This window comes from Uloborus diversus, chromosome 2 (genome assembly GCF_026930045.1).
Source record: "Uloborus diversus isolate 005 chromosome 2, Udiv.v.3.1, whole genome shotgun sequence".
NCBI classification, from domain to species: Eukaryota; Metazoa; Arthropoda; class Arachnida; order Araneae; family Uloboridae; genus Uloborus; species Uloborus diversus.
The window spans coordinates 116,616,945-116,633,896 of record NC_072732.1 but is presented as its reverse complement, the minus strand read 5'-3'; the positions used below and the strand labels follow the sequence as shown (position 1 = coordinate 116,633,896).

The window sequence follows — 16,952 nt, the reverse complement described above, 5'->3', positions numbered from 1 at the left end:
GAAAAGACTGTAAAATCACCGGGAAAAAAATTAAAAGCGTTATTAAGCCTAATGGAACAGAAATTTTATTTCGAGAAAATTATCGTTTGCGCGATCTCATTTTAAATTAGCGTGAATCAAGTTTCAGAAGGTGATTCCCCCCCCCCCCTTTTTTTTTCAACTGCGACGAAATAAAATTATTGTTTTTGTTTTGAGGTAAAAATTTCTCCTTTTGATTATTATTTAGCGATTTATCTTCTTTTTCTTTTTTTTTCTTTTGTGTTCTGTCAGTAGAAAATAATTAAGGTTTTTAATTGTATTTATGGAGGGTGGTGTTTAATTTATTCGGGAAATTTTGATTTGCCGTTTTATTTTTTTAAGAATGATTATTTTGACAGGATATTTTACAATATTTTTTTTTATCTCGAATTGAAGCCTGATTGTTGAACATGCCTCACCTGACATAACTTTTATTTTCGAGGTAGACCGTGCAAAGCCGGGCAATGCAGCTAGTATTATTAATAAAAAAACACTAAAACAAAGAAAATCAACTCACAACTCATGCGAATAGCAAATGAATACCTTGAGTTCTACCTTATTTTAAACGAAACGGTCTCGAAATCTACTTGTCGGAGGATTCCATAGGAAAAAAAATCTTGCATTGCATAATTAGTACCTCGGTGATGTCAAGCGAGGCAAGTCATTCTCCGGATGTCACATCAAAAAAAAAAAAAAAAAAAACTTTTGGAAATGTTCTTTAACTAAATTATCTGAATTTCTTTTGTCATGCTGTCAAGAAAACGTTTTGTGTACAACACAATAAAAAGAAAAAATGAATTATACGACTAAGACATTTTCAAAGACTTGTTGAAAACCACTGAGATTCCAGTTGGTGTCACTTGATGGATATGAAGCTGAAATGTTAAACGCAGATGTTATGTTTCTACTATGTTTGGAATTTATTTAAAGAAGCACTTTTACGAGTTACTTGACCTTGCAGCATTTTCTAGTTCTGAGACAAGAAAGAGAAATGGCGAATTTAGAAAGAAAGTAAACATTTCAATATTGTATTTTTAAAAGTATACTATCCTTTCGTACATATTAGCTTGCACTCCTTGTAACATTTACGCTATAGTCACGCTTTTAGCGATATTTGCTTTTATTATATATCATTAAAAAATCTAAAATCACCTTTTTTTCGAATAGTATAGTTACATAAAGAACTCTCACAAAATCGTATTCAGTTACCAGCTACCTTTCGCGTCTCACTAAATTGAGACATTTATAAAGTTTGTTACTTTAGAAAATTAAGTCAAGTTTGTTACTTTATTTGTGGCCTCTTTGTGGAAACAGGGGTGTAACTTTACAGGGGTTGTTCTGTAGATGATGACCGGAAGGGAAGTAGAATGAGTTTTGGAAATTTTACGAATAAAAGTTAATTTATTTCACCCATAATTTCGAATCAGAGGGGGAGGGAGGTATGAAAATCCAAAATTTTAACATGAATCAGAATTTAAAATAAAATAAAAAATGTATTTACGAAATATTTTTGTCAAAAAAAAAAAAAAAAAAAGCATGGTAATGCAAAGGGCTAGCAATTTTTTGAAAAATTATACTGAAAGAATATAACATGAAAAATATAAACCCTGGGAAATTTTTAAATGACGGGTTTTCTTAAAAGTTATTATTCGTGGAGAAGCAACCTTACCTTTAAACTTTTCATTTTTCAAGACACTAAGAAAACATCGAATCACAAACTTTTATAGTTTACGAGCTGACACGGCAAACGATGTTCTGCCGTATAAATTATTTCTAGCGAATATTTTGGTTGTTAATTGAAAAAAAAAAAAAAAAAAAAAAAAAACGAACGTGTGTGGGGATGGGATCTATGATAGATGGCAGAAAGAGGAATAGAGCGATTTAAACTATGATCGCCGATAAAAGCAAGAAACACCAACCATTCATTTTCTCAATACAATGTATTTTATTAATGTAACGAACTAATTCATAGTTTGATCCAAAGGCTAACGTAGTGCGAAAAAGTAATATTTTTTTATCCTAAAGTATGGCAATGCAATAAAGGAAATCAATATTCATTTCGAAGAGCAATGGGGTCGTTTCCAAAATTTTAAAAGTATTTTTTTTCTGAAAGAGCATGCTTAAAAACATAGGATTTGACCATTTTAAAAATAATTTATTTAAGTTTAATATTTTTTAAAAATTACTGAAATCGTTGCGCTTTTATTGTTTACACTTCTGTCGTGTGACGTCACAAATGATGAAATGCCATTCAATGCTGCCATTTTCACAGAGCAAAATATTTAATTCGCATCTTTACTCACGTGTATTGGCAACGATGTGGTTGATAACAAGCGCTTGATCATAACGTGGTTGATTATCATAACGTGGAAATGTAGTAGAAAAATGCGCCAAGTTGCATCATTTGTGAAGTCATAAAGACCACGCCTTGTTTGAAAAATCGGACATTTTAAAAAATTAATTTAAAAAAAAACTGTTGGGAAAATGAAAGTATTTTCTGGTTCCATGTATTTTTTTTTTTTTTTTTTTGCTCATTCTATCAATTTCAATGACTAAAAGTAGTACTTTTGACTGAAGGAAACCATCCCATTGAGTGAAAGATATTTTTTGCACCATTTTGACATTTGATCGCCAAAAAAAATTCCGGACCTTAACTAATACGCGGTATGAAATGTACTTTACGACCTATTCTCATACGTACCAAATGTACAAAAAAAAAAAAAAAAAAATCATAAAAATTGGTCGAGCCTTTTCGGAGGAGTTCAAACACTAACACCGTGACTGAAGATTTTTATATATTAGATTTTAGTTATCATACGTATATTGTTTCTATGATACAGAAACCGGAATATGAATAATTTTAATTTATAATTTGTACGATTTCTTTAAATCTCTTTTGTATTCAATTTTGTATTCAATACGTTGCTAATTTACAATATGCATTTGTTTTGTTTAAGTAAGGTTGTATGATTGTGCTGGATATAATGAATATTTTTTATAAATTTAACTGTATTAACTGAAATCTAATTTCATTTGTTATTTCAATATGCCTTTAACATAAAAACTTATATTGTTCAATAACCCTTAGTAAAAGCATAGCTTCACTGTATATACATACATTATATATATATATATATATATATATATATATATATATATATATATATATATATATATATATATATATATATATATATATATATATATATATATATATATATATATATATATATATATATATATGTGTGTGTGTGTGTGTGTGTGTGTGTGTGTGTGTGTAAACTTGAGGGCATAGCTTTACTTTAAACTTCAGAAAAAATTAACCCCCTGCAAGGATTTTTTCTCGCTACGCTACTGGTTACATGAACATCAACCACCATCTTAGGAATGGCAATATCTATTAAAACCAGGGCTACGGACTCGGAGGAAAAATGTCCGCTTCCGGGAGTTTCAGAGCCCTCGACGCCGACTCCGACTCCCTTATCACAAAATTAATCCGAATCGGCAAGCACTAGCAGAGTTGGGAACTCTGAGGGAAAATGACAGACTACGACTCTCACTCTTGAAATTTTAAGCCTTCAACTCCCGACTCCGTCTCCTTAAGCACTGGCAGAATTGCAGAATTCGAGGAAAAATGACCGACTTCGACCCCGACTCTCGGAAATTTAAGCCTTCTACTCTCGATTTTGACTTTGCAAGCTTTGACAGAATGGCGGAATTTGAGGGAAAATGCTTGACTCCGACTCTGACGCTTGAAGTTTTAAACTCCTTCAACTCCCGACTTCGATTCCGCAAGCACTGGCAGAGTTGAGGAATTTGAGGGAAAATGACCGACTCTGACTTTCGTAACTTAAATCTTCAACTCCCGACTCCGATTCCGCGGGCACTGGTAGAGTTGCGGAAATTAGGAGAAAATGACCAACACTGACTCCGACTTCTGAAATTTTAAACCTTCGACTCCCGGCTTCAACTCCGACTTCTCAGCACTGACCAACGCTTCTTGGGCGTTGGGTAATCCCCAAGTCTCGCTGCGCTATTGTCCATTATCCCCCCCCCCCCCCGCCCCTCCCCAGAATCAGGTCCGACCTCTTTAGAAAGTTTACGCAATAATTTGACATTTAATATTCGTTTAGCCTCTACTCCTCAAGTAAAATTTTCACTTTATTTTGCTACGAATCACGAACTCATTTAACGTAATCGCTGAGTGCTTTGTTTCATCATTCAAGTTTCCTGTGCTTAGTGATATGGCGAACGTGACTCTGAACAATCTAAAGCGGTATCAACATCAAATAGATTTTTTTAAATATTTTTTTTTCTGACCCGTCGTGCTATAATGAATGTAGTCTTCCGCAGAGCGAATGAGTCATAAAATGCTCATGTAACACCGAAACACGTGTCTGCAGTAATTTGCAATTTTTGTGCATCAAAACGTTGGTAGAGGAAAACCGGGCAACGTGAACACCTTAAGCTTTTCTTGATTATTGTCATTTAGTTATAACTGGGGAAATTGAAACAAATGTTTATAATCAGTCTTCATGTAATTAACTTACATAATGCAGTAACAAGTGACCTTATATTAATTGAACTATTAGATATAAGGTCAGTTTTCAACAATGGCATGACTATCCACTTTGCCCAGCACACCGGGTAAAGTGGATTCGGTACTAGGGCAAAGCGAACAACATTATCTGTCATAGAACTAAACATTAAAAATAAAATAACCATCGAAAATGAAAGGACCATATTCAAAAGCATTTTTTGCTACAATGCTAATTATTGTAGTGTTTACAAATAGAAATTGAACTTAAAAATAAAATAAACATCGAAAATTAAAGGAACACATTTAAAAACTTTTTTTTTTGCTACAATGCTAATCATCGTAGTTATTACAAACAAAGAATTTAACTTAAAAATAAAACAAACATCAAAATTAAAGGAACATATTCTTTTCTTTTTTTTTTTTGCTAAGATACTAATTATTTTTGTTATTATTATAACAAACAATGAAATTAGACTTAAAAAAAAAACAACAGGAAAATATTAATAATAATTATTTAAAAAAAAAAAATTCTGCTGCAATACTAATCATTGCAGTTATCATTAACAAATTCATTGCCGTTTTCGAATGCTGAACACTCTTCATGACACCAATGAGTTCAAATACGACATTGTATCCAGTTTTTTCCTTTGTGTGGCAAATCATCTTCTTCAATATACATTTCATCATAGAAAATGCACCTTGTACATCATCAAATTTCTTTACTTCCTTCTTCTTATTATTCTCTTTTGCAGTTTTATGTTTTGTAGTAAAGATTTTTGATTTGGACAAACGTTTTATTAGTCGTCTTTTCAACTGTATTCTGAGATGGTTTAGTCAAATTAGTCAAAACATCATCCAGTGACTTCATGAGCGTCTTTCTTGCTTCTCCAAATTTTTGTTTCTGATCTTTCTTTACTGAAGGACTTGTCAGGAGTGTAGATCTTTGCAGCTTCCGTTTACGTGTTGTTATTGGTTTAGCAGGCTGAGGAATAGGTCTTATCCTAAATTAATGTGCCTTTAGGCCAACGAACAATTGAGTTATAGGCGAAATTCACTTTGCCCGCTGTATCCACTTTACCCGGGTTTCCCCTATTTCATTCATTTAATGTTCAACGACGAGTTTGAAAATAATAATTATAAATCGAAATTGAACAAAGTGAGGTAGTTTGAAAAAAAAAAAGAGCGAATGAGAAAATTTAGTAACATCTAGTCTCATTATCAACAAATTAAAAAAAAAAAAAAAATCAAACAGTGGGGGGAGAAAAAAATCAATGTATAAAACTAGCTGACCCGTACAGAGAATTTGTGCTCGAATTTTTTTTGCCCTGTTATAAAAATATCACGTAAAAATACCCCTTGTAAAAATTCGCATACTCGCCAGGTAGAAAATTACCGCACTCAATACTCACGAACTACAATGAGACAATGACTTAAAAATGTATAATCTGTCATAATTCAGTATACTGAATGAAGGTTGCATTAAGGAGTCAAACAAGCGAACAGCATTCCCGTTGGATTCATTTTAACGCCTATGCAAAATTCATACTTTAAATACGCTATACAGGCATGCCACTCGAACAAAGGCTCGATCTTGGGACCATTCGATGGAAAACTGAATGCTCTACCGACTGAGCTCTCAGCTTTCCCATCAGACAATCCAAGCGGAAATTTGTATCAAAGGAGGCATCCGTTAAGGGACCTCTTCTTACACAGACGATTCAAAATCTCAAATTTAAGAGAAGCGGTACATTTTTAGACCGTGAGTCTATTTTTCGTCATTAGACAGCCCGATGAGCTTTAAATGAGGGGTAAATCATAGAATTTGATCAATAAGTAAGATCAAAAACAGACTAGAGAAATCCAATATACAAGTGTAAAAATCTCCTGTCACTTTTTTAGTGTTTGAACTCCTCCGAAACGGCTCGACCGATTTTTCTAAAAAAAATTATGTGCATTTGGTAAGCATGAGAATAGTAAATCGTAAAGTATGTTTCATACCGCTAGTAATCAGCGTATCCCTACCCATAATTCTTTTTTTTTTTTTTTTTTGAAAATCATTGTAAAAACTATTGTTGAAAATCATTGTAAGAACCATTGTTGAAAATCATTGTTCACCCACGACAGATTAAAAAGTGTTGATAGCACTGTACAAAAAATGTCTGACAATCACAAAAAAGTCTGGAATCTGATCAAAATTGATTTAGTAGAATAGTAAACAAGAAATGCAGTCAGCGAAAACGCGGGAGACACAACTCTGAATTGACAATATCGCGACTGGTTGCTGCTATGGTAAATTTTGATTACTGTCATGTGTTTAGTGACAATTGCAAGGTTAAGACAAATCGATTGACGTAAGAATCATCAAAATTGGCCAAGGCGTTTTGCCTCTACAACGCCACATAGGAACAAATATACATACATAGACTCATAAACACATTATCCTCCTTTGCGTCGCGTATGCGTGTTCGGGTAAAAAGAAATGCAGTCCTTTTCCGCACCTACCACGGAAAAGAATTAGGGGAAAGTAGGAAAAAATGGTGCTCAGCGGGCAATCCCGCTCACCCAAATATCTCTAAAATAGAATAGAATTAAAAACTTGAGATTGGTAACACCATATAACTAACATTATAAATTTTAATAAGGATATAGTCATTGTGGGAAGGAAGATGTTTTTGTGACCACATGTAATTAGTTTGCAGTTGTTTTGTTACAAAACCCAACAACCTCTAATTTGCAAGTATAAATTTCAAATGTTAGTTTATTCATCACAACGATGAAATATATACGTTTAGTTGTGCGCTCATGATTTTAATTAATATTTTTAGCGCTTTGTTACACCAGTTGTAATATATTGAAGTCCAACATGGAGATGAAGGGTAATGGCGCTCACGGAAGCTGGTAAGTATATGACACCAGATCAATGAATGAAATCAGCACGCATTAATGAGGACTTTTAGGTAAAAATTCGACCTGTTTCCTGCAAGCAATAGGAAACTCCGCTGTTAAAAAGGTTGAGAGCCGTCGGTCTATACAGTTAGTAAATATTTTTGTAATCGTTAATGAAACTGATGTAAAAATCACTCTTTTGTACAATATATAAAGGCAATATAAGTTCCGGCCGTACTTAAAAGAACGTCATATCTGTTGATCTCTTTTATAACGGTGTTTTTGCTCTAATCAAAGCAACTGATACAAGGTGAATAGGATATAAATTCAATTCAGTGTGAAATCCATTTTGAGGTATTCATTCAGTGTCCTTTCAATACTTTAACATTTACCTTTTAGGTAAACAAAAGCGGTTGAATTTCAATTTCATTGTTGTTATTTCTAAATGCTATACCGCAAGAAAAGATTAGGAAAAACTAATATGTTGTAACCTTTTAGAAAAAAAAAATTAATAAAACCACAAAATTCCTAAAATTTCTTTCATAGCTTGATTTTAACAAAATCGGTAATATTTCAGCTTTTATTTGATTTATACATTATCAACTTTATAAATATGCGTCAGATTTGCATTCATTAATGCACTGTCTGTACAACTCTGACGTTATGTTTTTTTTTGGTGAAACATTTTACTACCCAACTTTTGCTTAAATACCTAAATGCCTGACTATTTTATTTGTGTTGTGTCCATTAAAAGATGCAGAAGTAAAAGGTTTACTTTTGTACAGAAACAGAGAAAGAGCAAAACAACGTTGTTATTGCGCAAACTAAAGGGAGGGGGGCGGAAAAAAACAGGGCTAACATCATTGATGTAGCCCGAAAAAAAAAATTAATAAATAAAATAAATAAAGGAATTGTTTCCTTCAGTCAAAAGTTCTACTTTTAGTTAAAGTTGATAAAATGAGAGAAAAGAAAAAGAAGAAGAAGAAAAAAAAATCATGGACCCAGAAAATACTTTTATTTTCCCAACAGTTATTGTTTAATTAATTTTTTAAAATGTCCGATTTTTCAAACGAGGCGTGATCTTTATGACGTCACAAATGATGTAGGGGAAAAGGGGCACATGTGAACAATTTTTTTTTCTATCAATTTCTCACAGAACAAGAAGTTCCGTCTAGAACTAGACGAGCCTACTTTCCCGTATACCCATACTACTTTCTAGTACCTGATCAATATTCTCAAAAATAGCTAAAATCGCAAATTTTTTCAAACATATTTTTTTAAATATTTTAAGTTGATTTCTAGGAATAAAATATTCCTTACTTTTCTTCAAAAAAAAACGAACAAATAAAATAGCAGCACCTTTTAAACAAAGCAGCTAATACACTTCTTTCCATTAAAAATTTTTTTTAACAGCTTTCAAAACGAAAAAATAATAATAAGTTCATTAAAATAAATACATCATATAAAAAAAAAATCGTTTCTTTTTCCCCTGTTGCCGAAAATAATTTTTTAAACGAATTAATGCACTTACCAAAATAAAAAAAAACAATAAAATGTCAACTTAAAAAAATAATTTTCATTGTCAAAAAAAAAAAAAAAAAAAAAAATCGTCTGCGCATATTTTTTGAGTTTATTCACCGAAAACTAAATACCTAAATTAAAACTTTAGCGTGAAAATAAAAACAAATCATATCAACAATAATTATTTCACAGTTAAAACCACAGCAGCGGAGTCGGAGTCAATCTCATTTTGGGATAAAAGAGTCGGAGTCGAATGTCCAAGAATCGGAGTCAGTCATTTGTCCTCCGTGTATAAATGTTTGCCAAAGCTACGAAGTCAGAGTCGAAGTCGGGGAGTCGGAGTCCGATTAATTGTCGGGAACAGGAGTCATAGTCGGTGTCATGTCCCCCTAAATTCTCGGAGTCGGAGTCGGGAGTAGGTCGTCAAGAGCTATTTTCAACAAAGTTTGTTTGAAGTAAATCCGCCTTCAAGTACGGAATCTACATTGACTTTCAGTTTCCCCGTAGGCGCTAATGTTAAGGGATTTGAACTGTTCAAAATTGAACGGAAAATTGTTCAAATCAAAAAGATATCTTATATACAAGTTTTTTATCAAAAGCTTTTTCCTACAAAGTTTGTTTGAAGCAAATTCGCCTCAAAGTTCGGAATTGCTTTGAATTTCCCCGTAGGCGCTAACGTTAAGTTTTTTTGAACTGTTCAAAATTGAACAAAAAGTAGTTCAAATCAAAAAGTGAAATATGGGAATGAGGTGTCCTCGCCGAGATCTTTCGAACAAAAAAAGTTTGTTCGAATCGGACTCTTCATTCAAAAGTTATTAGGGGGGGACAGACAGACAGACCGACAGACAGACAGACAGACAGACAGACCGACAGACAGACAGACCGACAGACAGACCGACAGACATTTTTCCCCATCTCAATACCCTACTTTCCAATTTTTAATTTTTCAATATTTATTTAATTATTTTATTTATTTTTGACCTTTTTTTGTTTTTCACGATATTTTTAAGATGCATTAAGCCTTCTTTCATGCTTTTTTCTTCTTTTTCTGACTTTTACTGGGAAAGTAGGCTAAAAAGGGTCCTCATGATTGAATAGTCTTTTCTTTGTGCCATGGAATTGTTTCAGATTTTTAAAAACAATATTTCTATACTTTACGGAATTTTGAAAAACTGTCTCAATTGTTCACATGTGCCCCTATAGGGGGCACAAGTGAATAAGCTTGGGGTACATGTGAACACGATTGAGGAAGGCAGGACGGGCATCATATTTCAACGAAAAACTCGTTATAATGAAGCATAAACGTATATACCAATTACATTCAAGGGTCTGTGACCTCTAATTTGTCTGTCTGAATTGTACAGTAACTATCATTAAGAAAATATTTTTTTCGAATTATATAACTTTGCTCATTGTCAAATTTTAAAGTTTCATAGCATGTTCTAATCACTGGATCGACAAGAAATATCTTACAAGACTAAACAATTCAAAGAATAATTTAATAAGTAAAGTTTATTCTTGTTAGTGTGTTTAAACTTCATGCAGAATATGATGATGAGTTTTAAAATTATTCTAAACTTCAGATTTTAGAAAAATATTTTGTCTTTATTTTCCTTGCAAATATTATTTGCCTTTAAATTTTTGGCCAACGATTTAGTAATTAAAGAATTTAAAAAATAAAAATAATAAAATAAATAATTAAAAATTAATAATTTGAATTTTGACCTCTTGAATTCAAATTATGTTTTTTGCAATCACGAGTGTGTGTGTGTGTATGTAGGCGTGTGGGGGGGGGTATGTGTGTTTGTGTGTAGGGGGGTATGTGTATGTGTGTAGGCATGTGTGTTTATGTCTGTGTGCAGGTATGAGTGTGTGGGCAGTTGTGTGTATGAGTGTTTGTGCGGGGGGCGGGGAATGTGTCTGTATGCGTAAGCATATGTGTTTGTGTCTGTGTGCAGGCATGAGTGTGTGAGTAGTTGTGTGTGTATGTATAGGTGTCTGTATGTATGCGTGTGTGTGTGTATGTGTTTGAGTGTGTGTATGTGGTGGTGTGTGTGTATGTGTATCTGTGTGTAGGCGTATGTATGTGTGTATGTGTTTGTGTATGTGCGTGTATGTATGCGTGTAAGTGTAGGATATGGACGCAACCTGGAGACAGTTTTCGCTAGAGGAGCAGCATCGTGAGGCGGCCGGTCGACGGTGATGCTGCAGAGGGTGCTGGTGGGGAGAATAAAATGATAGGGCCCGAGACCCACGTGATAACAGGCCAGACAACTCCTCTCCCCCCCCGCTTCGTTACGCCACCAGTCGCCGATCTTTGAACTTGGCGCGAAACTTTGAAAGCAGTGCAGTTTGCAGGCACACAGAGTGCTGCTTTCTCTGGTTGAAATAGATGAAATAGGAAATATGTAACTTCGGATGCACATTCTTGAACACAATACTGTTGGATTTATTTCATCCTTTAAACGTACCGGAATGTAGAGGCAATTAAAAAAAAAAAAAAATATATATATATATATATATATATATATATATATATATATATATATATATATATATATATATATATATATATATATATATATAATAAGTCTTGTAAGTGTCTGAGTGTCTGCTGAGTGAAAGGGAGTCAGCGATTTGCGCTACCGAACAACCTGCATGAGAAGAAAAAAATCGAGCGCCTCATGGAATAAATCTTAAAGTTCGGAGGTAAGTACTTTTCTCAGATAAATAAATTAACATTTTATGCTTCATGCAGTTAAGGTTACTTAACTTTTCCTCCATTACACAAACAATTGTCAGTTTCCTTTCTGATATCTTTGTCTGTAATTTGTAATTTCAGCATACTGCTTTAATATTTGAAACGGTTAACTTGCAACTTTTTATTTCTTTATTTTTTCAACCTTGTGCACGCATTTATTCGAAATGGATTTTCCAAGCTGACAATATACATGTGTCAAAATTTTCCGCGAATATACTTGTTGCTATCAGAAGCAACGTAACTTGGTGTTGATATTCAGTTAATATGTAAACAAGTTTATTGAAACAGGCTTTTAACTGAACTAATCTTATATTTTCGGTTTCGATTAAATTGTTTCATACGCTACCATGTGTTATTTTGATCAAAAAACATTCCTTGATGGGCTTCCGTAGTTCTGAGGTAAGAAGATTAGCTTTGAACGCCGGAAGTAGTGGGTTCGATACTCAAACATTTTCCCCCAACTACGCCCCTGCAATGTTATTCAAACAAGCTGATTCTGTGCGCAAATTAAAAAAAATATGTTTTTTTTTTTTTTTTTTTGGCACTGTTGTCTTTAAGTTTTATGATATTTATGTACAAATTGTGGTTGAGTTAACGGTATTCATGATTTCTGGGCTTGCGAAAGATTACTTTTTAGCAGTGGATACAACGTGTTTTTGCCAAATGCTCTATGCTTGTTTGTTATGCTTAAAAAAGGCAAAATGTCTTGAACTATATAATTTTTGAACTCCTTGGGGTTTTCTGTTAAAAAGCTTTCAGGAACTCTGAAACTGTAACATAAATTGAATTAAGGGGCTGTCCATAAAGGATGTTGCAAAATTTTGAACAAATCTCCCCCCCCCCCCCCCTCCTTGTTACATGTAACGCTGTTCAACATGAGCATATTGTTATAAACAACGCATGATGTCACACTTCTTGTTATCATCTCCATTCCCCCTGTCACAAAAATGTCACACTGAATTCCTAAAAGAGCCTACTCAGCAAAATGTTGATCTAAATTTAACATATATGAAGTTTTAAGTATTGAAGAAAGTTGATAAAAGGTCATTCTATGAGAAGTTTTTTGAAAAAGGTTACTTTGTCATCAATTAATGCTCTTTAAAATAATTTTTCAAAAGCCCAAAATGATGAACTATTAAAGCCCCCCCCCCTACACAAGAATCATTAGCAGCAGAAAAAGCTGAAAATGGAAAAGTAGCTAAATTCCAAATTAAAAAAAAAGGTTGCTTTGATATTGAATACATTTTTTTTTGATGTACAACATACAGTATTCATGATGTTGTATAATTCATTCTTTAATTAACGTTTTTCAAGTTGAATTCCTGTGTAACTTTTCGAGAGTGCCCACCGAAGGGGGGAGGGGTAGGAATCATAGTCTCATAATAATGATAGCTTTTCAACGGCTATAGTTATAAATAACTGTGCCCTTGAAATTTTAAGGGAGATGGGGGAGATGTTTATGGGGTATTTTTCTTGAAGTTTTCATAATTGAAGGAGGTAGGGCACCGTTTACTTTGGGGGATGGCACCCAATCATTCATGTCTTTTTAAAAGCATAAATTTGCTAAGCTAAGTTAACATTAATAATCTGGTATTATGTATTTTAATTTGATGTTATGTCTTTGAAACATATTGCAGTTATGTTTCTCGTTTACTTTAGTAAAAATGTTCATTTATATTTTAAAATTTCATTTTATTCTTATTCAAATACAATGGTAAAATTATTTTTTGTTTTGATGTAATTGTAAAATGAAAGTTCATTTATTTATTTGAATACTTCTTAAGACTCAATGTTTCAATACAATATACGAGTAGTTAAAATGCGATTAGTGTTAAAAAAAAAAGTCAAATGAAAAATAAAACTATGTTTATTTATCACTTTGTTTTTACAAGATTGTAAAATAAAATCGTGTTTAGTTATTTGAATACTTTGTAAGACTTATAAATGTTTTTATGTGAAATACTATGAATTAGCTCAGTGTATTTTTTAATGTATGATTATTGGTTCCTTTTTATGTTTTCAAATGAAAAAGTAGAAGTTTTAATACTACTAAAATAGTAGAAGACAATAATAAATAAACCAAATAGTTTAATTAAACCAAAATACTAATCAAAGCGCTCACTTCCCAAAATCATTGTGGATCGACGAACGATGACGTCATTTGCTAGTTGGATGGCCTTCCTATCTCGAAGGCCTCGTAGGGCCTCAAAACAGTCAAATGAAAGCAATAAGAAATCGTGATTGCTCAATAATTATTTAATAACAATTAACAATAAATTTACAAACTGATTGCAGCAAAATAATAATTATAAATGTTTAAATCTCTTTTAACATTTTTAGCAAGCCTATACTAATATTTATATAGCGAGAGGATATGGGAACTGTTCATATGTGCCTCTAGATGTTGTGTTCACAACTGCCCCGTCATCTACCTTAGAACTAATTTTCAAAAATAAAGAATTATTAATTATTGTTACAAAGTTTAAACATTGCCATAAATTTACGAGAATGTTCTAATAATGGTTTGCAATAATTGAATTTAGCTTATTAATTAGTTTAATATATGTTTTTACAGGAAGAAGACAGTGATAAAAGTATATCAGCATCTTCTGAAACAAAGAAACTGTCACCACAGGAGTATAAACTAATTCCATGCTCTGAAAATTTGGTTAAAAAGTAGGGCTGCTACCGCCATTGCTTGAGAATTTTTTAAGATTTTTTGCTTGACGTTATCCTAGTAAAACATACCATGTTCACATGTGCCCCGTGCTCACATGTGCCTCCTTTTCCCCTAATTTGGCACATCTGTCTACCGCGTTTCTACGTTATGATAATCAAGAAGCGAATTAAATATTGCGCTCCATCCTTGCTATCAACCATATCTTTATCAATACATGTGAGTAAAGAAGCAAATTAAATATTGGGCTCTGCCTTTATGGCAGCAGTGAATGGTAGTTCATCATTTGTGATGTCATGCGCAGAAGCGTAAAAAATGAAATTGAGTCTGCGCACCGATTTAAATTATTTTTTGAAAATATTAAACTTTATCACATTATTTAAAAAATGATCAAATCCTATGTTTTTAAGCATGCATATTAAGCACACATTACACACACGCGCGCGCCTAAATATACTAAATTTATTTTGTAGTTTTAAGTTTTCACTTCTGTCGACAGTCCCCTGATTGCCTAATCCCCCCCCCCTTTTTTTTCTATGAATATATATATTTTTAAAATGAAAGGTACATTTTAAGAAGTTATCAATCCAAAGAAGTATAAAAACTAAAGTTGATAATTAGTGTTAAATAGAAATTTTCGCTCTATTGCAATATTTAAGTCTCCCACATAATACTCAAAATATGGATTTTTTTCAACTTTAAGTAAAATTTTTCATTAAAAATATGCAAATATATTTTTTTTTTGCTATTCATTTGCAAATTTTGATTTGAAAATGTGTTCGCTAATAATTTTTGTACTTGATATTTTATTTAAATGTACATGTGATTTTTTAAAAGATAAATAGAAAAAAATCAATTTTTTGAAGAAAATTATAAATTTTAGGCCTTTTGCTGAACACCTAAATATTTTTTAATTTGGATAAATATTTTTGTGGTACATGTGGGGCTGCAGGGGCAACGTTTTATCAATATAAAATTTCGAACTTCTGAATTTTTTTTTAAAATTCGGCTTAGTACACAGGGCTGGTTTACACTTTTAGGCGCAAGTAGGCACGGGTTGCCGTTGTTCTTATTATATAATAAGCAAAAGAAATAACATGGAGCGAAAAAAACTTTCATTTTCCCAACGCTTGACTTTAAATTAATACTTTAAACTCTCCAATTTTGAAAATAATGCGTGGTCTTAATGACGTCACAAATGATGTACTTTGGCGCATCTGTCTACCGCGTTTCAACGTTATGATAATCAAGAAATGAATTAAATATTGCGCTCTACACTTGCTATCAACCATATCGTTGCCAGTACACGTGAGTGAAGTTGCGAATTTAATATTGCCTCTGTGAATGGCAACAGTGAATGGCAGTTCACCATTTAGGACGTCATCAGCAGAAGCTTAAACAATGAAAGCGAACCAATTAAAATATTTTTTTTAAATATTAAACTTGATCAAATTATTTTTAAAGGGTTAAATCCTTTTTTTTTAAATTATGCTCTTTCGGAAAAAAAAATCTTTTAAAATTTTGGAAACGACCCCATTTGAAAATGAAAAAAAAAAAAAAATTATTTTAGGAATTTGATGAAATGATGTTGATGTGTACGTTTCTGAGAAAAACTGGATAAGTTATCTTCAAAATCTTAAATACTTTAGCGATTCTTTTTTCCTTGACACAATAAAAAACTATATTGCAGAATTAAAAAATATTTTTGCATTTTTTAATTCCATACTTATTTATATCTCTGCTGAAACTTAGAGTAGCTTATCCGAATTCGAAGCGATGTTAAAAGCACGGGCGCCCCGAATGAAATATTTTTAGAGGGGAGAAATTCTCGATTTGCTGAATGAAATTCCAATTTTACCGAATGATGAAATGTGAGCATAAACGCATCATACATACAAAACTCCTAATGAGAGGGAGAGAACGAACATTAGTTATCATTAAAAAAACAATTGAACTTAAAAAAAAAAAATAAATAAAATCTCAATTTTGAAATATTGGCTCCAAATTTGCCGAACCTACAGCAAAAGTTGCCGAAAAAAGAATTTTTTGGGACAGATCACTTAGACCTCCTGGTTAAAAGTTCGAAACTTAAATTAAAAAATCTTAGCAAGTACAAAGTACTATTTTTACGAAATAGAAATTTTGCTCAACTGACCATAAAAGCATGTAAAGTTTTTTGACATAAATTATGCACTTACCGATTCCGAAAACCAAACAGACAAGAGAAAAAAGCTCCATTATAAGAGCGAGGCCGCGCGCGGCTCAACACTTGAACGTCAAATAACGAAGAAGAGGAATATTCGAGCGGGGGGAACTAGAGACAGCTTGCATAATTGGTTCCTCCTCCCCCACATGCTGTTGCGCTTTGCTGTGAGAGTGGAGCGAAAAAAGAAAAAGCTTTTAGCACTGTTTCGAATCTGAAGTTGCGAAGTTTCTTTTGTCTTGCTGATAGATTAATTAAAGAACTAATGAACGCAACCGAACACATGCTATTTGATTTGTAGTCATTCTTTTTAATGGCCTTTTTTTTATGTATCGCTTTTGCTGCT

General features: G+C 32.6%; 1 protein-coding gene across 1 annotated transcript in view; it reads right to left on the bottom strand.

Annotated features, from left to right (window-relative positions):
• Nucleotides 1–16,689, bottom strand: part of LOC129216004 (uncharacterized) — a 175,557-nt gene extending 158,868 nt beyond the window's left edge. Inside the window, exon 1 of the mRNA XM_054850141.1 lies at nt 16,602–16,689. Within this exon, the coding sequence (XP_054706116.1) occupies nt 16,602–16,641 (40 nt within the window). The 5' untranslated portion in view covers nt 16,642–16,689. The remainder of the gene's footprint in view (nt 1–16,601) is intronic.
• Between the last annotated feature and the right edge of the window lie 263 nt (nt 16,690–16,952).